Source organism: Galeopterus variegatus, unplaced genomic scaffold (assembly GCF_000696425.1).
Source record: "Galeopterus variegatus unplaced genomic scaffold, G_variegatus-3.0.2 Scaffold733, whole genome shotgun sequence".
In the NCBI taxonomy this organism is placed as follows: domain Eukaryota; kingdom Metazoa; phylum Chordata; class Mammalia; order Dermoptera; family Cynocephalidae; genus Galeopterus; species Galeopterus variegatus.
Genome location: NW_007726844.1, coordinates 230,502 through 257,493, shown reverse-complemented (window position 1 = coordinate 257,493; position 26,992 = coordinate 230,502). Strand labels below are relative to the sequence as shown.

The window sequence follows — 26,992 nt, the reverse complement described above, 5'->3', positions numbered from 1 at the left end:
CCTGAGGCTCGGGATGGAGGGTGAGTGAGTAAACAATCCCCGGCCGGGTATTGGGCCCGGCCTCGGCACGTTGCCGCCCGGGACCCGAGGGAGGGAGAGGCGAAGGGATCAGGCGTTTGGGAGGAAGCTGAGGCACACACTGCCTGCCTGGCCGGCGGTTGTGGGGCGCACCTCCCGGCTCGGAGGGCTGGGGGGACGGGGGCGACGGGGGAGAGAGCCCCGGAGCGGACCGCGTCTGAGGCTGGGAGGGCGGTGTCTCTGGGAGGAGGTGCGGCGGGGGCGGGCCCGGGGACAGGGAATCCCGTTGGAGGACGGGGTGGGCCGGTGGGCGGGAGCCCCAGCTCAGAGGGAGCGGTGGCCGGTAGCACCTGCGAGGGCCCTGAGCAAGGTGGACTCCGGGGCCCTGGGGCAGTGCACGGGGAGAGCCAGAGACCGAGGCTGAGCTTGCGGTGACTTTGGGGATGTTGAGGAAGGAGGGGCAGTGAAAACAGGGTCGGGGCTAGGACGAGGTGAGTGAGGCTCCTAAGGGTCGCAAAGTGTAAGGGGCACTGACTCTCAGGGTCGTGCAAGTGCAGAGTGGGCGCCTCGCTCTCCTCAGCCCATTCCTGGCCCTGAGGAAGAGGCTTCTTTACCTCCACACTTGGTCTGGCGAAGCAAAGGCAAGGTGTTAGATTTGGGACATGCCTGTTAGGGAACGTAGGACAAACTTTTATTTCGGTAAAAAGTGACTACTGAGAAATTGTTTGAGGGACAGGGAGGGGAAGGGATGCGGAAGGAAGTTAGTGCTGCTCGTGGAATATTGATGGTGGGCTTTGATGGGATTGTAAATGGAGTAGCGCAAGCTTGACCTTGGCGGGGGACTATGAGGGAAAAGAACCGAGGTAGATGAACGACTGCAAGGATGCCGTTGAAAATGTGGATCTCCCCCATACCGGCCAGCCGCCAAAAAAAACAAACAGAAAATGTGGATCTCTTTTTCCACACTTGCTGCGCTGACGCCTTTGAATAGACCTACCCCCCCACCCCCCCACCCCCCGTGCTTTTAAATTTAGGAACCGGTGTTGTATGAAGTTTCCAGCCTGAGAAAGGTGCTAACTATCAGAGATTTCTGTGAGAGCTTGTCTATTTTAAGGCTTGGAATCCCCAAGTGTGGCACTGATAAAAAGAGTTCACTTACTTTCACAGGAGAGAGAGTGTTAGGAGATAAGTACTTAAAACATACAGAGACGCAGTAGAAGAAAGGACCGTTTATAAAAATGTAATGATACTATTACTGTCAAAGGTTATGCTTAGTGTGTGTATCACAGACCGTGTGAATCACTTCTCCCAGGGGCAGGGGTATGTGTCTGTTTTATTCACTAATGTACTCGAAGCACCTAAAACAGTGCCCGGCATGTAGTAAGTGTTCAGTACATATTTGTGGAATAAATAAATAGTGGGAAGATTTCTGGGACTGAGAGTCAGGAGATCTGGATCCTAGTTCTGCCACTACCTGGCAGAGTACGTATAAGCCATTCATGGAACTTGATGCTAAGGCACAGCTTTAAAACTCCCTGAAGTGGAATGATCTCGTCATTATGGTGGTTACATTAGTACCCTTTGAAACCACTAAAATAAGGAGCCTGAAATTAAAAAATGAAGTATTACTCCCAAGAAGACTTTTGTGAAAAGGGAAGAGGTGAGAAAATGTAGTCAGAGTTGTTTCTCTTATACTTGCCTTTGAGTTCTTATGCCTTTTATAAAACGATTTAAAATATTAATTTTTTCTATTTAATTCTGGGGATCTGAAACATGGCTTCCTTAGTCCTATAGGTAACAGTTCCTGCCCTTGATTTATGCCTTATATGAAACTTGTAACAATTCATTTCGTTAAGTATATCTTTTTCTGGCTTTGGATTAAGTTTTAAAAGTTTCCACTTTGTTCTCTACTTTTAGTTTGTTCACTAGCAACTTCCCAGAAAAAGTTTGAAGTAGCAACACTAAAAACTCATTGCATTTCTACATAGTTAAACTAAAGAGAAAAAACATGGAGAGGGTGAAGATAATTATACCAGATAGGTTGGGATTGAAGGGAAGGATTAAAAAAAGAAAAACTTTTATTAGGAAATACCTCCATTCTGGAAAGTCCCCAGTTTTTCTGTTTTTGTTTTGTCCACACTGTGTATTGGGTTCCTTCCTGTCTCTTTAGTCTATTAGTGGATCATCAGTTGGGACTTCAGTGCTCCAAACCCTAAAGTCAGGAGTTACTTGATGGGTAGTTGGAGTTTAGTTCCTCTGGTGTGCTGTGTTCCCTGACTCACCCTAATAATTTGATTCAAAATGGACTAAAAAGTCTTGTTTTTATTGATGATGAACAGTCACTGAATAATAAGCTTTGTGCTGACATAGTACAGAACCGTCCAAGGTAGAGCTCGGGTCTGTTTGGAGATTGCTTTAACCCTTTTAAATCAGCATCGTACATCCTAAGATCCAGTATTTTCCTTTGGGTCTCATAAAACTAATCCTATCTTGATTTTTGTCACCATTGCCTCCAGCGCACATGACCTGATTCTTCTAATGAAGCAACACTAGAAAATATTAATCTTATAATTTTATTTTAAATCAGAATTCAGGGTCACACCTATTAGTAAGGTTCTTTCTGTGTATATAGTGCCCAGAAGCTCGAACTAATAACAAATGTAAATCCCTTGGAGAAGTGGGAGGGTATAAATCAAAGGTGTGCTTAACAGATCCTAATTGAGAGATCAATCAGGCTGTGTACCTAGCCACAGAGTTGACTTTAACCAAAGTGTTGATGAAATTGGTGATCACCAGAATGACTCAATTGTGTTACTAGAGCTCTTTGCAGGGGTAGGTTCACTCCTACCCTTCATGTGTCACCTCCACGATGAATTGAAAAGGAAAGAATAAGGTGGAAAAATTTTAAATCTATAGTGTCATCTGTCTCCAAAGCCTTAATGAGCCTGCTGGTTAATAAAATATTATTAAAAAGAAAGTAGTAAAGACATTGAACTTGACAAAGAAGCTATTTCTCTGGGCCGGCCGGTGGCGCACTGCTACAGTGCGCCGCTCCCGCCGAGGGTTCGGATCCCACATACAGACCAGCTGCTCACTGCCTGAGCGAGGTGCGGGTGCAACACTGAGGGTTACGATCCCGTTGCCGGTCCCGGTCCGGTACGGGCACGACACTGAGGGTTGCGATCCGTTGCCGGTCACGAAAAAAGGAAAAAAAAAAGAAGCTATTTCTGCAAAGAAGCACCTTTATATAGAAGAAAGAATTTCATGGTTTGGAACTTTTGTATTCTGATTTCAATCTCTCTGAGTTTAAGAACATTGTTCCTTAAATGTTTTACAGCCATACAATTTTAATGTTTTCCCATTTCCAACTAATGAAAGACTGCATTCTAGTTTTAGCCTTTGAAGCAAATGGAGATCCAGTTTTGTGGGGAAAGATTTCCAAGTTTTTGTAGATTTCTTTTTCTGTAGAAATGTGACCTGTAAATAAGGTAGTTCTTATTTCCAATGATTCTTTTTAAAAAAAATCTTTATTTTCTAGAAATAAAGATTTACAAAAAAATTGAAAAATAGTTTCAGATTTACAAAAAAATTGAAAAGCTAGTACAGGATGTTCTCATAAACCCCACATCCAGTTTTCCCTGTAATAACATCTTATACAAGGGTACTTCACAAAGTACATGGAAAAAATGGAATTAAAAGATAATACAAATCTTTCCATGAACTTTTTTTTTTTTTTTTTTTTTTGGTGGCTGGCCAGTATGGGGATCCAAACCCTTGACCTTGGTGTTACAACACCATGCTCTAACCTACTGAGCTATCTGTCCAGCCCCTTCCATGAACTTTTTGAAGACCTCTCATATGAGCATATATACGTAACATCCATTACGTTAATGAACCACTATTGATTTTTCTATTATTATTCATTCCAAAGTCACTCAAGAATTTAAAAAGAAAAAAAAAAAGTAGAATTGCCTACAGATGTTTAATAGTAAAAGTCTCTAGAAAATACTGGGTTGATCTATTCAAGACTTATTTTTTCTAGGGCTGGCCGGTGGCTCACTTGGGAGTGTGTGGTACTGGTAACACCAAGGCCATGGGTTCGGATCCCTATATAGGGATGGCCGGTTAGCTCACTTATTTTATTAAAGACTTCTTTTTTTTTTCTAAAAAGATTACCGGTAAGGGGATCTTAACCCTTGCCTTGGTGTCGTCAGCACCACGCTCTCCCAAGTGAGCTAACCAGCTATCCCTATGTTGGGATCCGAACCCGTGGCCTTGGTGTTATCAGCACCGCATGCTCCTAAGTGAGCCATGGGCCGGCCCCTAAGACTTATTTTTTCTTTAATCAGCTTTATGGAGGTAAAAATTTACATACAGTGAATTCACCCGTTTTATTTAAAGAGTTCAGTGAGTTTTCATAAAAAGTATACAGTCGTGTAACTGTCACCACAACAAAAATATAGAACATTTTGTCACCCTGAGAAGGTTCCTTCATGCTCTTTCCATTTAATCCCTTTTCCACCCCAGTGCCTGGCCAACCACTGATGTGCTTTTGTCACTAGTTTTGCCCTTTCTGAAATTAATCTAGTTGAACATCTTGTAAGTGGAATTATATAGTTTGGAGTGTTTTGTGCCTGATTTTCCTCACTTAGCATAATGCTTTTGAGATATATTGTGCATGTATAGGAACTGTTCATCCCTTTTTATTGTTGAGTAGTATTCCATTGTTTTTTGGATTTGGTGGCTGGCCAGTACAGGCATCCAAACCCATGATTTTGGTGTTGTAAGGCTGCACTCTAACCAACTGAGCTAACGGGCCAGCCCCCATTGTATTTATATACCACATTTTGGATCCATTAGCCAATCCATTGATATTTGTGTGATTTCCACTTTTAGGCTGTTGTAAAGCTGCCACGAACATTTGTGTATGGGTCAATGCGGGAACATATGTTTTCATTTCTGTTGGATAAATAATTAGTAATTGAGTGCCAGGTTATATGGTAAATATATATTTAACCTTATAAAAAAAAAAAAACCTGGCAAACTGTTTTCTAAAGTGGCTGTTCCATTTTGCATTCCCACCAGCAATGTATGAGGATTCCATTTGCTCCATATCTTCACCAACAATTGGTATTATCAATGTTTTTGATTTTAGCCATTCTAGTGGTTGTGTAGTAGTATCTCATTGTGATTTTAATTTGCATTTCCCTACTGACTAATGACTGAGCATCTTTTTGTGTGCTGACTTGTCATTCCTATATCTTATTTGGTAAAGTATCTGTTCAAATTTTTGCCTACTTTCTGTTGGGCTCTTTATCTTATTATTGAGTTATAGGAGTTACATAAGAGTTACTTAAATAAAGGTTTACTTATTTTTTTTATTTGTTTGTTTTGGTTTTTGGTGGCTGGCCAGTACAGGGATTGAACCCTGGACCCTGGTGTTATCAGCACCATGCTCTAACCAACTGAGCTAACCGGCCTGCCTGTAAAGTTCTACTTTAAAACTTCTTGACCAAAACAGCTTTTGGAGTTTATCTTTAATGTAGAAATAAAATTAATGAAAGGCTTGTAGGTACTAGCTAAGTACTTAACTGAAATATAAGTGCTGTTTTGCATGTGTAAGTAACTAAAGTATAGATCTAGTAGAAATGTAAAGTGGTTTTTTTATGTGTCACTCCCTCTGCCTGGGATGAATAAACCCATTTCTCCAAACCTGTTCTAGTGAATGCTGTGTTTTTTATTTGTTTGTTTTTTAAAACCTTTGATATGATAGTTGTTGGTTAGGTTCCAGCTGCTATGAGAACCTATCCTATGGCTGTGTTTCAGGCATTTATTTTAATCATATCTATCTGTTCCAAACAGTATGTCTCAACTTCCTCATATACTCTGTGGGGACTGACCAACTGCCAAATAAACTTTTAGAGACATTGAAGAGACATTAAAAAGCCAAGTAAAATAGATGTTGGCCAATGGACACATGAGATTCAAATATCACTTTAGTTGTAAAAGGAGGAAGTGTGGTTTATTTTCCATTGTGATTGGTTAAAACTCAATGGCGTTTTCGTGTATATGTGTGTATTTATCTGGCCAAATAAAACACTTGAGTAAAATTAGAAATGGTATCATTAATTGTTGGATTATTTTAATGTATTTACTGTCATCTCTCTTGACAGACTGTAGAAGATCACATTTCAATTATAACTCCTTTCTTTAATAAAAATATTGATATTTTTCTGTGGCCATCTTCTTTAAGAAATCTACACCCACACATGCACACACGCACACACACACACACACACACACACACACACACACACAGAGAACAGCAGCTGTGGATTGAATATGTTCTTTTCCATTACTTGATTAATTTTTTTTTTTCCCTTTTTTTGTCTTTTTTCGTGACCGGCAACGGATCGCAACCCTCAGTGTCGCGCCCGTACCAGACCGGGACCGGCAACGAGATCGCAACCCTTGGTGCTGCGCCCGCAACCCTCGGTGCTGCGCCCACAACCCTCGGTGCTGCGCCTGCACCCCGCTCAGCCAGTGAGCGGCCGGTCTGTATGTGGGATCCGAACCCTCGGCGGGAACGCCGCCGCACTCCCAAGCGGCGCACCGTAGCAGTGCGCCACCCGGCCGTCCCTACTTGATTAATTTTAAATGGATGGAACAACCTGCTGTAAATTTACTATTTCAAAAAGCTGAATGAGTTCCAAAAGGAGAGGGACTGGGCCGGCCCGTGGCTCACTTGGGAGAGTGCGGTGCTAATAACACCAAGGCCCCGGGTTCGGATCCCATATAGGGATGGCCAGTTCACTCACTGGCTGAGCGTGGTGCTGACAACACCAAGTCAAGGGTTAAGATCCCCTTACCGGTCATCTTTTGAAAAAAACAAAAACAAAAAAAAACAAAAGGAGAGGGACTGCAGTTCAAAACCAGTTTTTAAAGGAGGTTGTGATGTCTCATTGAATTGTAATGTATAACATTTGTGTCATTTGGGTCTCAGTAAGGGTAGCCTAAGGTTTTTGAGGGAGGAAGTTTTGTCCTTGATTCAAACGATTTCTTTATTTACTGGAGGAGACTATTATTAAGCTTGTTTGGGACAGAAATTGTATGAGTAACCACTTAACATTACATGTGAGTATGGTGTATGTTCTTAAATAGTTTTATCATTCAAAAACCATTCCTCTTTTGGCCCCATCCCATGTAAGGGTGAGAGGTATTTAAAAGATGTAGGAGTGGGCCGGCCCGTGGATCACTTGGGAGAGTGCGGTGCTGATAGCCCCAAGGCCAAGGGTTCAGATCCCTGTATAGGGATGGCTGGTTGGCTCACTTGGGAGAGTGTGGTGCTGACAACACCAAGTCAAGGTTTTAGATCCCCTTACCAGTCATCTTTAAAAAATAAATAAATAAATACATAAATAAATAACATAAAAGATGTAGGAGGAAGAGAGATCATGCAATTTGGAGGAAAGAAATTCAAGTCTGCTTAATTTTTTTTTTTTAACCCAGAATCTTAGCACTTTGGGATTCAAATTCTTGGATTTTGTTGTTGTTGTTGTTTCATTCTCTTACCCAAAGAGATAATATTTAATTCAGGGCAATTCTATTTTTTTTTTTTTTTGTCTTTTGTCTTTTTCCGTGTCCGGCAACGGATCGCAACCCTCAGTGTTGCCCCCGTACCGGACCAGGGACCCTCAACGGGATTGCAACCCTCAGTGTTACTCCCGCGCCTCGCTCAGCCAGTGAGCGGGAACCGGTCTGTATGTGGGATCCAAACCCTCGGGCGGGAGCGCCGCCGCGCTTCCCAAGCGGCGCACTTATCCAGTGCGCCACCGGGCCGGCCCGGCAATTCTATTTTTTAAGAGCTTGAATCACTTGATTGAATTAGCAGTAAACACAAAGAATCTGCCTGCTTCTTTGTTATTTCCTCCATCCTTTATTTATCCTCTAAATTTAACATAGCATTAGATGGCTTCCTTTAGTTCTTCAAATGAAACATTCAGTATACTCTTAAAATCCATATGCATGAGATATTATAATCATGATCTGATTGTGATGTGTGGTGGCGGGTTAAATTTTGCTGTTTTCTTCTCTGTGCTGATAATTTTTTATGGGCCCAAACAGGTAATTTAAAAATGTTTCTTTAGAATAAATATGCTGTTCTACTCCAAAAGAAAAAAAGTATTTTGTAGGAAATTTTTGAAAACAAGGTCTGAAACATTAGCTTCTATTTCAAATTTTGGGTCTTCATAGCTCCTTGTAATGTTTTTAGAAATTTAAAGTGTTAGGTGAAATGAATAGAACTAATTTGAAGCCTAAGTAATTAATATAGAGTAAAAGCATCATCTTGTAGATTCTGTTGAATTTTTATGTGAATTTAATGTTTGTTCTTTCTCTAAAATAATTGATGGGCCTCTGGCTAAGCGTAGAAATTGGATCAGAAAACCATTATGAACTTGGTAATTGTGAGGATATATTTGCACACATGATTGGAAGGATAGAATTTAATAAAATAAAGGCCTCTTTCCAAATGGCACCAGGTATTGTTGAAACCCGACCTACATGTAAAAATAGTAGTAGCAGAGACCTTGAAGCTTTCCTAGTTCTAGGGGAGCATCCTACTAAGGGTATCAGGGTCTAAATATGCTTTTCTGACTTAAGACCACTGTTTGTTCTCTTTTGAAAAGCTGAACACTTCTTTTGCCTTAGTGTCTTGCCATTCCTCTGAAGAACAGAAGCACATCATAAAACCCAACACTTCGCCTCGCATTCTATGAAGTAGGTAAAATGTATTACAATCAATACTACTTTAAAACTTTGAAACTTAATTCAAATACAAAAAAAAAAGTGATTTGCAGTGTTATCTATTTCCATATGTCTTGCTGCTCACTTGGTGTTGAGATAATGCTGTTGTCTGTATCCTATTTTTATTGCTAGGCATGTAGTCGATTTAGACAATTTGGCAGGTATGGTTTTGTACTATGAGCGGATCTTCTGTGAAGTTCTTAGATATGAACTTGGTTCTTGCTGAACATTTCTCTTACTCTTCTCTTAAAAAAAAAGAGTAGAATTGTCCCTTCCATGTCAGGTTTTTGTTGGCAAAGCAAAAGGGTCAGTCTTTAGAATGCAGGGAGTAGTAACTAGGCTTCCATATTTCTAAGTAATTCAAATTCCTAATATCTGTGAGAGAACTGCTTGAGTGCTAAATTTAAAAAATGAGGTATCACAAGACAGAGGCTAAGCAGGAATTGCTGCTTTATGTTTTTTGAAGAAATTTAATGGGAATGAAAGCACTATTGAGCATGTGTATTTGAATTTGAGGAGTGCTTCATTTTCAGGCAATAAAATGCTATCTCTCCTCTGTGTCTCTCTTAGATTTCAGCAAAATGGACATACCAAATCCCCCAACCTCCAAATGTATCACTTACTGGAAAAGAAAAGTGAAATCTGAATATATGCGACTTCGACAACTTAAGCGGCTTCAGGCAAATATGGGCGCAAAGGTAAAAAATAATTCCAAAGTGAAATGTTATATATTTCAGTATATTGATTCAATGTGGAGGGGTTGGAATTTTTTTTTGTAACTCTTGTTTTGAAATCTTAAAAATCATTTCCTTGGCTTTTCTAGGCTCTATATGTGGCAAATTTTGCAAAGGTTCAAGAAAAAACACAGATCCTCAATGAAGAATGGAAGAAGCTTCGTGTCCAACCTGTTCAGTCCATGAAGCCTGTGAGTGGACATCTTTTTCTCAAAAAGGTACTTCTGGGTTTCTAAGTTCAGCCTTCCTCTCTTGCTTGTTTTTTTTTTTTTTTTTTTTTTTTTTTTTATTTGTGACTTTCTAGAAAATAAATAAGTAAGGATAATGGATACAGCTATTGTAGTTGACTTTGAATAATTAGTATAGTGTATCTGTAGCTTAAGGAACAACCTTTTCACCTGTTCTCCTCAGTTAATGAGTATAATTATAAGTTTTTCATAGGAAAGTAAGACATTGTTTACTTCCTGAACTCTATGTCCAAACCTTTTCTGTGTCTTGTTTGGTTTCTCAAATACTTTGACATTGGGAATGGAGTGCCCTGGGTAATGGACAGGAGTATATTGATCAAAGGGACATCACTTATTTTAAACTTAAAAAGAGCATTCTAGTTTCTTAAAGAGATAATATATTTTTTGAACTGTCAATAACATTTTTAAAATATAAAAAGCAGATAGTGTATTGAGGGCGATTATTTTTCTCAAAGCTATATTCCTTTCCCAAAGTTATATTCCCAGAATATAACTATAATTATATCAAACTTTGCTTTCTCCTGTACTGTCCCCATCACCTATGCAGCTAAGTGATGTCCTTTGTCTTAAAGTGTAGGTCTTCAGGAAACTTCCTTATCTTCATCCTCATCTCCTAGGTACATGCAGAGGCCCTTTGCTGTTGTGTATACTCCAAGAAGGCCAACAGTTTTATTTATTTTATTTATTTATTTATTTTTTTTAAAAGATGACCGGTAAGGGGATCTCAACCCTTGGCTTGGTGTTGTCAGCACCACGCTCAGCCAGTGAGCAAACCGGCCATCCCTATATAGGATCCGAACCCGTGGCCTTGGTGTTATCAGCACTGCACTCTACCGAGTGAGCCACGGGCCGGCCCTCAACAGTTTTAGATTGAAATAAAAACCAGTTGAGTATGGGAGACACTATTCTGGACTCTGTAGAGGACACAAAGGTGAATAAGAGACATTTCCAGCTTTCCACAGGTTTACAGCCTAGGGGTTCCTCTTAGGAGCTGATGTTACAAAACCTTCAGCTTACTAATTTGTAAGAATTAGAAAGCTACTGGGATCATTTTGGAAGGAAACCACAGTTCTCTCTTGGGTTGTGTGCTTGCCTTTCCCTTTCCATGTCATTGCTTATATTTCAGTGTACCATAGACAGCATTTTCCCAGGATTTGCAAGCCAACATATGTTGATGAGGTCTTTGAACACAGTTGCATTGGTTCCCATCATGTATTCCTGGTCCCCTCTCCAGCAGAACTTCATGGTATGTATTGAAAGCTCTGTGGTGGTTTTTTAAACTGTGATTATCTTATATTGATATTCCAGAGCTCCTCAGAATACTTAACAGAGCTTGGACATACAGGGCAGAACGTTATGGTGGTTTACTTATTCTAAAACTATCTGTGTTGCAAGTTTTTCTAACTTGTCAATATTTTGTGCTGTCTGAAGTGTACTTTTGAATGGTGCTGGTTCTTTTTTGAATGAGTAAGATTGGGCAAGACTTCAATTTTCTCTTACTACCTTGGCCTAATTTTGTAAATTACGTGCAGTTAAATGCAGTCTAAATCAGCCACTCAAGGCTTAAGCAGGTTGTCAGCTCCCTGCTGATGGAGCAGTCCTTTCTGAATCCTCTCAAGGCAAGATGCTGTGAAAGCAACTGGGATAACAGACATGCACATAGAAACACAATCCTTTCATCTGGGTCTTAGGCTGACTCCTACTAATATTGTTTGTGGTTTTGATAATCAGTCATCCCTAAATACTGCTATTGCTTATCATCTACCTGGTGACAGAAGCAATACTGCTGATTCGAATAGGATGTACATTTACAGAAAGAATCATTTCTTAGAACAAAACTTCAGAGTAATTTTACTTGGGGATTTAAGAATGACTGTGTTCTCTGCTGAGCACCGCCCCCCCCCAATCTTCAGTATCGTTTATTGACAGAAAATATCCATAGCCTATACTTGATTGGCTTTAGGCTCCCATTGAATGTAATTGGCATGAGTTGTAATCATAATTTTTTTTGGCAGCTGGCTGGTATGTGGATCCTAATCCATAATTTTTCATTATTGGAGAGACTTAATCTGTTTTATAGAAAGCCCCCAAATTTTATGGTTTCCCAGTTTCTTTTCTAGTTATATTGCAGATCATACTTTTGGAGGCCTTCCTTTTCATTTATCTTTCTCTCTACTTATGAAAACAATTAGAATTGAAGACTTTTTACAGTGTTGTTTGAGTGATATTCATACTTATTTCACAAAAATGTTTAGTGAGTAAAATGAGATAATAGATGGAAGCCCTATGAAAAATAAATGTGCTGTCAAATTCTAGGTATTGGTTGAGATATCATTGTTAGTATGAAGCTAAATATTTAGTTGTTAATATCAGCTAAACTTACTTTTTTTTCTCTAAGAGGGGGAGAAATGTTCAGCAAGAACCAAAGAGGGGGAGCTGGTTAGCTCAATTAGTTAGAGCACATCCTTATAACACCAAGGTCATGGAGAGCACAGCCTTATAACACCAAGGTCATGGGTTCGGGTCCCTGTACCGGCCAGCTGCAAAAAAAAAAAAAAGAGTAGAATTGTCCCTTCCATGTGAGGTTTTTGTTGGCAAAGCAAAAGGGTCAGTCTTTAAAATGCAGAGAACTATGTGACCAAAGGCATTTTAAGGAGACTCAAGAAGAAAACAAAACTCAGCAAAGGTTCCATTAAAAAAAGAAAGAGGAGAGGCCAGCCCATGGCTCACTTGGGAGAGTGTGGTGCTGATAACACCAAGGCCAAGGGTTCGGATCCCTATGTAGGGATGGCCGGTTGGCTCACTGGGTGAGCGTGGTGCTGACAACACCAAGTCAAGGGTTAGGATCCCTTTACCGGTCATCTTTTAAAAAAAAAAAAGAAAGAAAGAGGAGATGAATAGTGGCTTCATGGAATGAATTACATCTGGTTTGATTTCAGGTGGAAGATGAGACAGTTTTGTGCAATATTCCCTACATGGGAGATGAGGTAAAAGAAGAAGATGAGACATTCATTGAGGAGCTGATCAATAACTATGATGGGAAAGTCCATGGTGAAGAAGGTAGTGGTGTGCTGGGCTCTTTGGGAGAAAACTTTGTTAGAATAGTGCCTCTTCTTTGGTATATCATCATCTTGCTTTTGTCTTCTGCCCCATGAGGTATGAACTGAAGAATATTTCAGTGTCGTTGGATGGCTAGGAGTTAAAAGTTTTATATTAAACATACCCCAGTTAAATTGTAAAAGGAGTTGGGACATAAAAGGATTATATAGTATCAGTGGCTGGAGAGAAAGTTCATTGTAAAATAACTTTAATCTTAGGAGTTTTCTACAAGTTCATCAAAGGCCATTTTGTTCATTTCCCTTCCTCTGAGAATGGTAATGAGCATAACCTCTGTCATACTTCCTTGATCCACATATCCCCTGGATCTCCCAGGAGTTGATTTTAATATTCTGAATTTCCTTAAAGCAAATCATTTGGACTTAGCTGTAATTCTAGAATAGGCTGTCAGTGTGTAAGAAGTGGGAAGAGGAGGAAATATTCCCCACAGATTTGCAAACCAATAGCCCCACCCGCTCTTTTGACAATTGTGGGTGCTGTTGTGATGCTGTTGAAACACATTATTTATCCACAGCGCCCCCTTGTGTTCAAAGACATTCTTCTAAGTTACAACTTAGAAGCCCCATAAAGTACGATTTTAGGAAAAAATGCTGTCTTTTGATTTAGAGCAGTCACTAACAACCCAGCAGCAGCAAAACCAAGTGAATTTCTATTTTATTATTCTTTAACTGTCATACTTGTGATTATTCGTGCACTTTTGTGAGATTTTGAACCATAAATACAGAGTTGACCTGTGACTGAGGAAGTGAACTACTGCAGTAGGAGTGAAACCTGTGACTGAGTTTCCTACTCTAGCCAGCTGAACTACTGCAGTTGGAGAGCCAAGCAAGTGATTGCACTTCCCTGACTGTCCTTATAAAAATGTACATCCGTTACCTCTTGGGCCTCAGGAATAAATATAAGAAAACCTCCCTAGGAGGACTAACGGAGTATGAAACAATCATTGCTCATCCCTTTAATCCTCATGTTTCAGAGATGATCCCTGGATCTGTCCTGATTAGCGATGCTGTTTTCCTGGAGTTGGTTGATGCCCTGAATCAATACTCAGATGAGGAGGAGGAAGGGCACAATGACGCCTCGGATGGAAAGCAGGATGACAGCAAAGAAGATCTGCCAGTAACAAGAAAGAGAAAACGACATGCTATTGAGGGTACATAGCACTGTTTCCTTATTCCATTTTGCAAGTGACAGCAATAGGGAAGAAGTAAAAACTAGAGAGGTTTATTGCTTATTAAAGGCTGCTGGTGCTTCTCTTTGGTCCATTTAAAGGAAAACATAATCATTAGCTGATAGCCTAAGATAGCTGTCACCTAGCTGAAGAAGAGAGCGGAAGAACTTATAGAATAATTGTTCATTTCTAATTGTAAAACAAATGTGTTTGGAAAACACAGAAAGTTATAAAGAAGAAAATAAAATTACCCTTAATCCTGCTACCTATCTTTAATACAAAGGTACTTCAAAAAGTTCATGGAAAGATTCATATTATCTTAATTCTGATTTTCAACAAACTTTTTGAAGTACCCTCATATTTCCTTCTAGACTTAAAAAATGTATATATATAAATCAACATGTTTATGTATGTTAAGTGAAATTAGGATCATGCCAATTTTATGTATATATAAAATTTTACATCTCTTTATTTACTCTTTTATTGTGGTCACTTTCCCATGTCATTAATATTTAATTGTTTAATTACAGTATGCGTTACTTAATTATACTATATGAAGATCAAGGATTTGGATCTCTGTACCAACCACCCACAAAAAAAAAAAAAAGAAAAAAGAAATATCTGTCCAGGGACATAGTTTCTCTCTCTTATTATAAAATAGTTATGGTCTCAGTCTTGTTCTTCAGCAGCAACATTATGACAGGATTCTTCTATATTCAGATCTCTCCGTGAAAACTCATCTTTTCACCTCCACATTCTAACTGGGACTGTGGATTTTGTTGTTAATATGTAGATGACTCTGACTTTTCTACTGGTAGCCTATATGAGATAAGCCCAGGTAGCACTGATCTTTATGTATCTTCAATCAGTGATCACAATGCTGTGACAAAGGGAAAAAAATGTCAGACAGCTTTGTTTGCATGCCCTGATAATAGCACTTAGGAGCTTTTTGTCATTTCCAATCCAGGCAACAAAAAGAGTTCCAAGAAACAGTTCCCAAATGACATGATCTTCAGTGCGATTGCCTCAATGTTCCCTGAGAATGGTGTCCCAGATGACATGAAGGAGAGGTAGGGGAAGCTCTCCCACTCAGGCCACACACAGAGTGCTGGAACTAAACTTTTATTCAAGCCTGTTTTTTGGTTAATGAAAAGCCTTGTTTATGGTAAGCGCGTTCTGATTTCCCTGCACTTCTCATTATTTCTTGCTCACTCTAAATGCCCCTGGCCATATGATGGGACATCATCTGCTGGCTTTTGAGTAAGTCTAAACAGAGAACTTTTACTCTGCCATTTTTCTGGGGAGTTACTCCAGCACCATATTTACCAAATCTCCCCCCAACCCCTCTTACTTTCAGACGGATGTGCATCCCAACGTAATTATAATGGTGTACCCATTTAGTTATACACCATTCCCTCATCATGAGACCCATAAAAAACACCCACCCTCTCTTGGCAGACTGTACCTTGGTGACTGTCAATTCCCAATCTGTATTTTCACAGTAAAGACATTCCCTTGGTGGAACTCTTATCTCTCTTTTCTTAAATAGGTATCGAGAGCTGACGGAGATGTCAGACCCCAATGCCCTTCCCCCTCAGTGCACACCCAACATCGATGGCCCCAATGCCAAGTCTGTGCAGCGGGAGCAATCTCTGCACTCCTTCCACACACTTTTTTGCCGGCGCTGCTTTAAATACGACTGCTTCCTTCACCGTGAGTGGGGCTACTCTGTTTGAAATGCTCTCTTCTTTTCTGTCCCCAGCCACCATTTCCTTCTCTTTGTTGTAGTTTATCACATAGAATTTCTGGCTTCTGATCTGATGATAGTTTTACAAAGAGCCAGTTCTATTTTCACTTGTTCAATTATAGTGCAATGTGCTTTGTGTGATAGGGACAGACTAACCAGCGACATAATTGTCCCTCAGTACCTCCTAGCTTTGAAAGGATTGTGTTGATGTCAGAAATGACTAAATTTCCTTGATCGTAGCTGTTTATGTTGAATTCTAACTCGTACATTAGCTCCCTAACTCAGTTTTGTTTCTTCCCATCCTGTCAAGTGGATGGTTCATTGGAAACAGGGCAATTTTTGTTTTTCTAGCTTTTCATGCCACTCCTAATGTATATAAACGCAAGAATAAAGAAATCAAGATTGAACCAGAACCATGTGGCACGGACTGCTTCCTTTTGCTGGTATGTTCTTAAACTGTTCTGGCATTGTTAATTTTGTTGAAAATTGAGCAGGAAGTGGTCCTTGGGCTTTCTGCCCCTGGGAACACAAGCCAAGTGAGCCAGTACATAGCACTCTGAGGGTTATAAAGCAGAAATAAAAAAAGGCTTCTGCCCTTAAGGAGCTCCCCAGACACAGGAGGACTGTGAACTTAGTCTGATGGAGTGAGATTTGAAGAGCATTAAAGGCTTTCCTGCTCTAAATATCATTTGCTTAGATTTTAGAGCCTGAAACTGTGTTGTTAGAATTGGAGCAAATTGTGTATGTGTATTGTGTGTTGTACTACTTTTTTTTTTTTTTTTTTTTTTGCTGTCTTCCTTTAAATGCACGTAACTGTGGAAGGACTAGCACATGAAGGTACTGGTGTCTTACTGTGATCAACCAGATGGACCCTTCCCTGATGGGTAGACCTTATATGACAGCATAAATTGTTTTGCATACCTGCGAGGAGTCAGCATATTGGACTTGACAAAGAGTTTGGCCTTCTACACAGTAGATGAGCTTAGGTAAAGAGTAAAATACCTTGTAAAATTAGATTATATAGCCAAGTGCTTTTGGAACCATCTTTAGCGGGATAATAGAGGGAAAGATGATTCAGAGTAGTATTGGTACACATCTAGAAAATGGGCCATTTGGGGGCCGGCCCGGTTGCGCACTGGATAGTGCGCCGCTTGGGAAGCGCGGTGGCGCTCCTGTCCGAGGGTTCGGATCCCACATACAGACCGGCTCCCGCTCACTGGCTGAGCGAGGCGCGGGAGCAACACCGAGGCTTGCGATCCCGTTGCTGGTCCCCGGTCCGGTACGGGGGCAACACTGAGGGTTGCGATCCGTTGCCGGACACGGAAAAAAGACAAAAGACAAAAAAAAAAAAAATGGGCCATTTGATAAGAGCAAAAGAATAGATAGAATAAATAGACTTTATTTGATTTATTTTTTCCCTACCATGTATTGACTCCTTCCTGTATGCCAAGTACTGTGCTAACATACATAAGCTCTTAACATACATTATCTTAATTTCATCCTTACAATGACATCATGAATAGGAAGAAACTATGGGTTATAGAAGTTACATATTTTGCCCAAAGTTTGTTAATAAGTCAGTGGTATGATAATGATGAAATTCAAGCCATGGTCTAACTCCACAGTCCATGCTTTTTTTATTATTATTACACCATGTTATGTCAACATACCAGCATTTATATAACTCAAAAGGGCATTGTTCTTCACACAGTAGTCACCCTGGTACATTACACATGTATTACAGAGATGCTGTTGATGCCCAAGATATGTGTGTGTGTGTGTGTGTGTGTGTGCACGCAGGTGGGGTTTTTATTGCTTTTTTTTTTTTTTTCCAAAGATGACCGGCAAGGGGATCTTCACCCTTGACTTGGTGTTGTCAGCACCACGCTCAGCCAGTGAGCAAACCGGCCATCCCTATATGGGATCTGAACCCATGGCCTTGGTTGCTGTCAGCACCGCACTCTCCTGAGTGAGCCACGGGCCGGCCCTTTTTATTGCTTTTTAGATATGAATACATATTCAAATATAGTGCTGGACTATTTTCCCCAGACTTTTTTTCTTCTTTTTTCTTTTTGATGGCTGGCTGGTATTCCCCCAACTTTTTACCAAGAACATTTTCAATCATGTAGAGAAGTTGAAAGATACTGTCTTCCTGGATTTGATAGCACTTTTTTCCATATTTGCTTTAAGTTGCAGACATTGCGATTCTTATTTGTTAAATGTTTCAGCATGCATCTCCTAAAAATAAAGACATTCTTTTTCATAACCACATAATTACACCTAAGAAAATTAAGAAGTATTTCATAATATCATCTGCTATCCATTCTATATTTAGTTTTTTTCAGCTGACCAAGAATAGCTGTTATTGTTTTTTGCTTTTTTTTTAGACCAGGATAATCCAGTCAGGAATCATATTTGATTATTATGTCTTTTTACTCTCTTTTAATCTCAAATAATTGTACCACTTTTTTTTTTTAAAGTTCCAAGCTTGTTTTGTAGGATGACCCATATTCTGAATTTGTCTGTCGTTTTCTCATGCTGTCATTTAACCTGTTCCTCTGTCCCCTATTTCCCATAACCTAGTAATTAGCTCTGGAGGGTTGATTTTTATTTGTGTTAGACGTTTTGGGTAAGAATACTTTGCAAGTGATGGTGGGTACTTCACATTGTAGCATAGGCACAGAATATCAGATTCGATTAATTTCAAAACTTCTCTTTTGGAATTTCCTTTAGGCCCGACAATATATTATTCTGAATATCCTTGGTGATGATAAACCTTTATCCTTTACAAGCAGATTTAGTTTTCAGAAATAGCTAGAAGTCTTTGGGAATCAAATCTGATGAGAAGCATATTGATGATCAAGCTGAGTGATAGTTATTTGGTTTAAAAAAAAGCATGGGGCTGGCAAGTTAGCTCAGTTGGTTAGAGCACAGCCTTATAACACCAAGGTCATGGGTTCAGATCCACATACTGGCCAGCCACCAAAAAAAATATAAAGTTCGTAAGTTTTAGAATGTTTGTTAGAGACCTATTTCATTGCTATATGGTCATATTTTTTATATGGCACAGAGAAAAAAAGAGTATGATAGCACTTAAGCACAGATGTTGAGGAAGATGAAGATTTGTGACTCTGGCCTGTTCCTGTTTCCTGTCTGCAATGTGTCCACTGCAGGAAGGAGCAAAGGAGTATGCCATGCTCCACAACCCCCGCTCCAAGTGCTCTGGTCGTCGCCGGAGAAGGCACCATGTGGTCAGCGCTTCCTGCTCCAACACTTCAGCCTCTGCTATGGCTGAGACTAAAGAAGGGGACAGTGACAGGGACACAGGCAATGACTGGGCCTCCAGTTCTTCAGGTACAGTGAACAGAAAATGAAGATCTTTTCTTTCCATGCAAGGATTCTGGTAAGACCAGGATCACTAGGGTAAACATTATTATTACCTTTTAGAAATTATTCATTCTTTCCACAAGTTCACCTGTAAACAGTGGAGGTGGAGAATATTTTCATTCTTAATTATTCTGCCTTTTAAAGTAGGATGAATTATTTCTGAGTTTATGACAAATGACAATTGCATTCCACCTTCTGTTTCTCTCATTTCCTCTTCTCTTAGAGGCTAACTCTCGCTGTCAGACTCCCACAAAACAGAAGGCCAGTCCAGCCCCACCTCAGCTTTGTGTAGTGGAAGCTCCCTCAGAGCCTGTGGAGTGGACTGGGGCTGAAGAATCTCTTTTTCGAGTTTTCCATGGCACCTACTTCAACAACTTCTGTTCAATTGCCAGGCTTCTGGGGACTAAGACGTGCAAGCAGGTACTGTCTGACAGTAACATGAACTTGGGTCCTCCTTTCATCTATTGCTGTGCCTGTCCTTTTGCCATCTTGTAAGGCTGTATGTCTGGAGAAAAGTTGTCTTAAGTTCAGTCCCTGATGGGCCAGTGTTTCTGGACCATAAAGTGGGTTCCCCAAACATGGGCCCTTCTGCAAATGCCAGGCCTAATAATGCTTGGGGATCTGCTCTCTTTATTTGTCTCTAGCCACTATTTAATTCTTCTGGGTGGTCCTATACTTTTCTAGCTTCTTTTTTTTTTTTTTTTTAAAAGATGACCGGTAAGGGGATCTCAACCCTTGACTTGGTGTTGTCAGCACCACGCTCAGCCAGTGAGCAAACCGGCCATCCCTATATAGGATCCGAACCCGTGGCCTTGGTGTTATCAGCACCGCACTCTACCGAGTGAGCCACGGGCCGGCCCATCTAGCTTCTTTTTTTGATTCCTGCTTTTCCTTCTGAATTTCTTACCCTTTTCCTAGAAGGGACTCGCAGGTCTTTCCACAGATCTTCCTAGCTAGGATACTCCTGCTGCAACAACTGCTACTCCCTGCATCAGCCTCCTCAGTTGCTTGATTCTCCAAATTGTCTATCGCTAGATTTTCTAATTACCGCCTCCAATAGCTGGGCCTGGATGTTGCCCTTCTCACTCATACCATCTCTAGAAGCTCAGCTTGATAGCAACCACTGGTGCCGTGGAGGCGGGAGAAGACTGCAGTGAGAAGACAGGCTGAGACAGGGGTGTGGAGTCAGGTGTCAGGGTCAATCTGTCCAATAAGAAAGGAACCCCAGCACTTGAGCCATGCTCACATGGCTCCCTAACTTCTTCAGGAGTCTCTGTGGCCTCCTCATCATGCTTCCTTTACTTAGAACAGTTCATATCACCAGGAGTTAAAGTGCCGTTTGCTTCCATTTTGGAGCTCATACTTATTTCCCTGGGACACAGGTTCTTAAGCTAAAGGTCTATGGAATTGTATGCAAAAAAATTCTTGTGTGTATTTTCCTGAGAAGGTTTATAATTTTCACATATTCTCAAAAGGGCCAGTAGCTGACAAGAAAAAGAAAAAGCTAAAAACAAGTGCTATAAGGGAAGAAACACTTTGAAGGTGAGCCAGACTTCCTGAAATGCTGTCTGGCTGAAGTAGTCAAGGCTCTGACATCTTTATACCAACAGAGGGAGCTAGTGCTTAGCCCAGGGGAACCCTTCACATCATACCTTACACTCAGTTACTCAGGGTACACAAAGTTGCCCGGCCTAAAAAGAGGCAGGTACAGTTGGTAAGAATCAGCACACTTGTGGCTTGGTAGAAAGAGCAGCAGATGACAGCTGCTGACCAGGAAAGTGGCACTACGCTCAGTATTTCTCCCTTCCTGAGTCAGGATAAATGATTAGGAATTAACTTTCAAGCCAGTGACCCGATATCCCAATGACACTGTTTCTCCCTGACTGAAGAGATGCTCAGTCAGTTGCCTGTGAGTTCTCCAGAACCCTCCCAAGCCCAGGACCTGGCTGGGCCACTTATCTGACCACCTAGCTTGAGAAGGAGTGACAGGCCTTGTTGGGTTTTTCTTCCAGGTCTTCCAGTTTGCCGTCAAGGAATCACTTATCCTGAAGCTGCCAACAGATGAGCTCATGAACCCATCACAAAAGAAGAAAAGAAAGCACAGGCAAGGGTTGGACAAAAGATTTTCTACAGCCAGGCTGTCCTCTGGGCTCTGACTTCCCCTTGGACTTCCCATCTGCCTCCCTCCTTAGCCACTGCACAAGGCTGTGTGAGCTCATCACTTTGGCATCACACAGCTGAGGGCCAGTATCCTCAGTGCTCCCTGAGGGTCTGTGCTTTAGACCAGTTCTTCCTCTGCCCCCACCATGAGATAACTGTCTGGGGTGTTTTCCATTTAAACTCCTCACCAGTAGAATAGGAGCTGGCTTCACAGTTCCACCCCAAGGGCATAGTGTGGTTAGTTACCACCTTACCCATTTCTCAACTCTGACCAGAATTTATTCCTGTCTTTGTTTGTCACTTGTGTTGTTTTTCTAAGGTTTATAATAACACTCTCTCTAGTTAGCCTTTACTTAGGGTTGGAAGTTTTCTAAAGAATTCAGCACTGCCTGGCTCAGTTTCCTAATGACTATCACCTATCAAAGGGAGGAGCTGACACCAGTTCTAGATACAGAAGGAAGTCCCTGTGGCTCCTCTCTTTCAGTACCTTCCCTCAGAGAAGATTCCTGGAAGGTCTTCCCCCCTCCCCATCTTGAAATTCCCCTACATCTCCACCTCCACAGAGGAGGGGGTAGAGAGAGAGAACCAGTGGCATTATAATAGACATATAAGGTTGGGCTTTGTTTTGTTCCTCTTTTTTGTTCTTTTATGTTTGTTTGTTTGTTTGGGAGGGGGTTATGTTTAAGTTTAAAACATGCAGCATAGGCCAGCTGAATTTAGGGTGGACTGTAGCTTCCATGTACCAGAGTAAGGGCCTCCTGTGGAGGGATTTGGGGAGAATACTCCCCGATTATCAAACTACAGCCCCTCGGAGCAGGTTGCACTGTCATTAACTGCATCTGCACAGCTCCCTGGGGCTATAACCCAGACCCTTCCCTTCTTTCTTTTTCAGGTTGTGGGCTGCACATTGCAGGAAAATTCAACTAAAGAAAGGTCAGTTCCCCTGGGGTGCTCTTCAGCAGTTTAGTTTAAGACCTCACCCTGGCTGTTACCTGCCCCACCTGCAGCTGCACTGGTTGACCCTGTGCTGCCACTACAGATTGCAGATTTCCCTGCAGCAGCTGAGAAGAGCTCAGCTTCTCACTGCAGCCCAAGACCTCTTTAGAGGTAGAGTTATGGGCCTTGTCATCTCTGACTTTCCTAGCCTGCCATTTACCAGGTTCCATTCCATTATGCAATGTTTAGAATAGCTTCTCTGTTGTCCCAGACCATCTCCACGCTCTCCCCACAAAACAAACCACCCTATTGGAACTTTTGAACAACAGTCATCTCTGCTGCCTTCTCACTTCAGGTGCCAAATGTGTGTCCAAGGTGATGGTTAGAATAAGCCTCCTTTGAATAAGGGTGATTGGACTCTTGAGATGGAGTGCAGCTAGGGAGCATGGTCACAGCGGTGTCCTGTTGTTCTCTCTCCTAGATAACTCATCCACACAAGTGTACAACTACCAGCCCTGCGACCACCCAGACCGCCCCTGTGACAGCACCTGCCCCTGCATCATGACTCAGAATTTCTGTGAGAAATTCTGCCAGTGCAACCCAGACTGTAAGAATCTAACGGAACAGTTGGCCTCAGTGTGCCCCCAGTTCCTCTCCTTTCCTATGCCCTTTGCTGTTTCTGGGGCCTTCTGATATTCTGTTTGCTATGTTTTAGGCATTTTACACATGAAACAAGGTGCTTAAGATCTGGAAAAGTCATTTTTGAAAAACTGTTAGGTTCATGATTCTAAAAGCAGCAATTATACAGAAATCAGGTGCTTTCCCAACTTTGTTTTCCAGGGGAGAATTAAGAAACAGAATTTTTTTCCTTAAGGTGCAGTCACAGTCTCCCTTTTCTGGATGTTGTTTTAAAATTTTTTTGATTTGGGGTAGGGGAAATTTTTTGATTCACCTTTTTTTAGGTCATAGTTCTGTCTGTGTCTGTTTTCATTTAGTAGCTGGAGTGTTGATATCAGGTAGGAGATGGGGGCCTGGATGTCAGCAGAGGCTAGAAGTGCTTCTCTGACTTCTTATCTCACCATACCCTTTCCCTCTCAAGGCTGAGCAGTTTATTTATTTATTTATTTATTATTATTTTTTAAGGATGACCAGTAAGGGGATCTTAACCCTTGACTTGGTGTTGTCAGCACCATGCTCAGCCAGTGAGCCACGGGCCAGCCCTAAGGCTGAGCAGTTTAATGGCAGCCCCCAGAACTTGCAGAACATCATGCCCAGGCAGAGTTGTGCTGTAAATACCTCCTAACCCATAGCAGATATCAATCTTAGCCACAGCAGAGATATGCTTGTGCTGGGGAGGGCAGTGGGTGGAGGAGAGTGGTGTAGAACGGATGCATTCTGTTCTCAAAATGATACTTGTTTTGATGGTGAGGATTTACCAGTGAAAAACACTGATTTCATTTTCTCTGGGGCACTCTCCACCTCCCTTCCAAATTCCACCAACAGGGGGGAAGAAGAGTATTGTTGGGGAATCTCTAGGGGACACCTATCGATTGTCACACCTGCTTTTTTGACTCGCAGACATGATTGGTAGGAGGCCCTCATTTTCTCTCAAAAAAACTTGAGTATATGATTATACGGAGGGAAGCTTCTCTCCTTTTTTTCCAGAATTCTTGAACATGTAACACTGACTTCTCTGCCATACCTTGAGTCATACCTGAGCCCCAGTGTTAGCCTGCTTCTCTTCTTTTTTTTTTTTGTTTGGTTTTGTTTGGATTTTTGGGGGCAGCTGGTCAGTACAGGGATCAAACCCTGGACCTTGGTGTTATCAGCACCACACTCTAACCAATTGAGCTAACCATCTAGCCTGTGTTTCTCTTCTTAACCTTACCTGTCTTCTCACCCAGGTCAAAATCGTTTCCCGGGCTGTCGCTGTAAGACCCAGTGTAATACCAAGCAGTGTCCTTGCTATCTGGCAGTACGAGAGTGTGACCCTGACCTATGTCTCACCTGTGGAGCCTCAGAGCACTGGGACTGCAAGGTGGTTTCCTGTAAAAACTGCAGCATCCAGCGTGGCCTAAAGAAGGTGAGACTTTGGGCCGGCCTGTGGCTCACTGGGTGAGCGTGGTGCTGACAACACCAAGTCAAGGGTTAAGATCCCCTTACCGGTCATCTTTTGAAAAAAAAAAAGAAGGTGAGACTTTTTCTTTTTCTTTCTTTTTTTTTTTTTTTTTAAAGATGACCGGTAAGGGGATCTTAACCCCTAGCTTGGTGCTATCAGCACCACGCTCACCCAGTGAGCTAACCGGCCATCCGTATATGGGATCCGAACCCGGGGCCTTGGTGTTATCAGCACCACACTCTCCCGAGTGAGCCACGGGCCAGCCCTAGGTGAGACTTTTTCTAAGGACTCCCTGCCAGATAATGGAGGGGGAAAGAAGGAATAGTCCCAAGCATCCTCTTTCCACTGGTTCCTTAGAGGATTTGTATGTGAAAGTGCTCGGTAAATCCTAAAAGACACACACTTACTGAATTAATAAAGTTTTCCATCCCAGTGAGGGGTTAGTAAAGTGGCCCCTTGAACTGGCCAGACCGAAAGGAGGAGAGAAGTGAACGTGCCATTGATGTTGTCTATTTTTACCTCATAGCAGTGAATTTCCATAGATTCAGGTCTAGGAGGTCCCCGGGGACAGAGGAAGAGGTGTCCTGTTTCCTTCTACCACCTTCCTTTTTTCTTTTTTCTGTCACCAGAATAAAATGGCTTAGATCTTTTTCTGCTTTCAGATCCTCTTAACAGTTGCTAGTGCTTTCCACCCTGCCTACCAACACGCACATGCACATACAGAACACACTCCCCCACACTCCCACATGCCCTATCATCTGAGGTTTGTCTCTCTCTTCCCCAGCACCTGCTGCTGGCCCCCTCAGATGTGGCCGGATGGGGCACCTTCATTAAGGAGTCTGTGCAGAAGAATGAATTCATTTCTGAATATTGTGGTGAGGTGAGTGCTATAGGTTTGGCCCACATTCTTTCTGGGGAGATGCTGATGAGAAACTGATTTTCTGTGGGCCAGGCTTCTGTGAATTAATCTCTAAATAACTCAGCTGAGTTCTCATGTGGCCTCTCGGGGGATCCCACAGAACTGTTTTCAATCCTGAAACAAACCACCGTTCTTCAACTCTTTGACAAGCCAAGCCTCACAAGAGAGTGGGAGGAAGCTCCGTTCAGCCTTGATACTGGTCAGCCTGGGTGGGAATTAGAACCACATAACCTGAGCCCTCCCTCTTATGCTTTTCATCATGATGCTCGATAAGTACTCATAATGACACTGCCGCCTCCCAGCCCTTTCTAGGGGCAGGGTACCATGCCCTGAGTGGGCAACCTGATGCCACTTGTTTGTTCCTTGTCTGTCCCTCTAGCTCATCTCTCAGGATGAAGCTGATCGACGAGGGAAGGTCTATGACAAATACATGTCCAGCTTCCTCTTCAACCTCAACAACGGTATGGAATCTCTTTCTCTCATCCTGAGGTGGTCTTGTGCAGGTCTTCCTACTAAATTGCCCTTGCTGTAGTCCGGGTTCAAATCATCTCTGAATCTTTCCACACAAGCATACAATAGGGTGGCAAAATCGAACTCAGAGACCCCACAGGCCACAGTTCACTTGCTTTGAGAAAGCCTCCATTTCTGGATTGTTTTTTATAGAAGAACTAAGCACTTACACCTCAGAAATCTTCCTACCCACTAGATGGGAAGAAGAGATCCATAATTCAGACAAAGGGGGAGCCCCAACAGGAGTGCTCCCACACAGGGCCACGTTCTTAGACTGCACGCTTTCCCCAGCTCCTGTTAGTACACTTCTCTTTGAGAGAAAGTTCCCATTGGACTAAATTGTTTCTGTTACTGTTTAGTTGATTTTAAATTCAGGCTAAAAAAGCTGTGGCGTTGCCCTGATGCACTCATGGTCTTCCTTGATTTACTTTATACAGATTTTGTAGTGGATGCTACCCGGAAAGGAAACAAAATTCGATTTGCAAACCATTCAGTGAATCCCAACTGTTATGCCAAAGGTGAGTTCCCACCTGGGAGGTGGGTGCTTCCTTTACTATGATTTCTACCCATCGTTCAACTTTTTTCATAGCTGAGTTATTTTTTGTCCAAAGATAATCATGATTAATGTCTGGTATCATTTTAGGCCTCTGTTTCTCAGTTTTATAATCTACTTTTTTCACTGCATACATTGTAAACACTTTCCCACAAACATGATTTAAAAATAATTCTTCCCTAATATCACTAACCAGAATAACAGATCTAAAAGTATAGAGGCAACTACCCTAATTGACTACTTTTTAAGCCCATTTGATTTATATTTTCACTGGGAATTTGGAGGAAGTCAGCCCAGAATCGTAGTAATTGTTTACTTGGAGTTGAGTACGAACCTAGCCTTGGGTTCATCCTATTTGCAGTGGTCATGGTGAATGGAGATCATCGGATTGGCATCTTTGCCAAGAGGGCAATTCAAGCTGGCGAAGAACTCTTCTTTGATTATAGGTGAGGCAGCCAGTAATGGTCCTTGGGAGGTGGTCCTAGAACCAGAGACAGTAGCTATTGGAATTGGTTTGGGGGCTTAAGGTGGGTCATATGGATGAAGGAGAGGATTTCCCGGTGGTTACTAC

The 26,992-nt window shown here is 41.7% G+C and overlaps 1 protein-coding gene and 1 non-coding gene across 3 annotated transcripts in view; one reads left to right on the top strand and one right to left on the bottom strand.

Annotated features, from left to right (window-relative positions):
* EZH1 (enhancer of zeste 1 polycomb repressive complex 2 subunit) overlaps positions 1-26,992 on the top strand; it is a 29,596-nt gene continuing 2,604 nt past the window's right edge. The window contains exons 1-20 of one of the 2 annotated variants that reach the window (XM_008571890.1): positions 1-20; positions 8,706-8,796; positions 9,394-9,521; positions 9,647-9,775; positions 10,932-11,051; positions 12,745-12,865; positions 13,896-14,072; positions 15,058-15,160; positions 15,640-15,803; positions 16,189-16,280; positions 19,011-19,191; positions 19,448-19,644; positions 21,237-21,328; positions 22,277-22,317; positions 22,802-22,927; positions 24,225-24,403; positions 25,224-25,319; positions 25,738-25,819; positions 26,306-26,386; positions 26,783-26,867. In XM_008571890.1, the coding sequence (XP_008570112.1) occupies positions 9,405-9,521; positions 9,647-9,775; positions 10,932-11,051; positions 12,745-12,865; positions 13,896-14,072; positions 15,058-15,160; positions 15,640-15,803; positions 16,189-16,280; positions 19,011-19,191; positions 19,448-19,644; positions 21,237-21,328; positions 22,277-22,317; positions 22,802-22,927; positions 24,225-24,403; positions 25,224-25,319; positions 25,738-25,819; positions 26,306-26,386; positions 26,783-26,867 (2,183 nt within the window). In that variant the 5' untranslated portion in view covers positions 1-20; positions 8,706-8,796; positions 9,394-9,404. The remainder of the gene's footprint in view (positions 21-8,705; positions 8,797-9,393; positions 9,522-9,646; positions 9,776-10,931; positions 11,052-12,744; positions 12,866-13,895; positions 14,073-15,057; positions 15,161-15,639; positions 15,804-16,188; positions 16,281-19,010; positions 19,192-19,447; positions 19,645-21,236; positions 21,329-22,276; positions 22,318-22,801; positions 22,928-24,224; positions 24,404-25,223; positions 25,320-25,737; positions 25,820-26,305; positions 26,387-26,782; positions 26,868-26,992) is intronic. The other variant, XM_008571891.1, reaches the window with a different exon arrangement.
* On the bottom strand, positions 5,425-5,498 carry TRNAI-GAU. Its single transcript has one exon. It is a non-coding gene; the product is annotated as a tRNA-Ile (tRNA).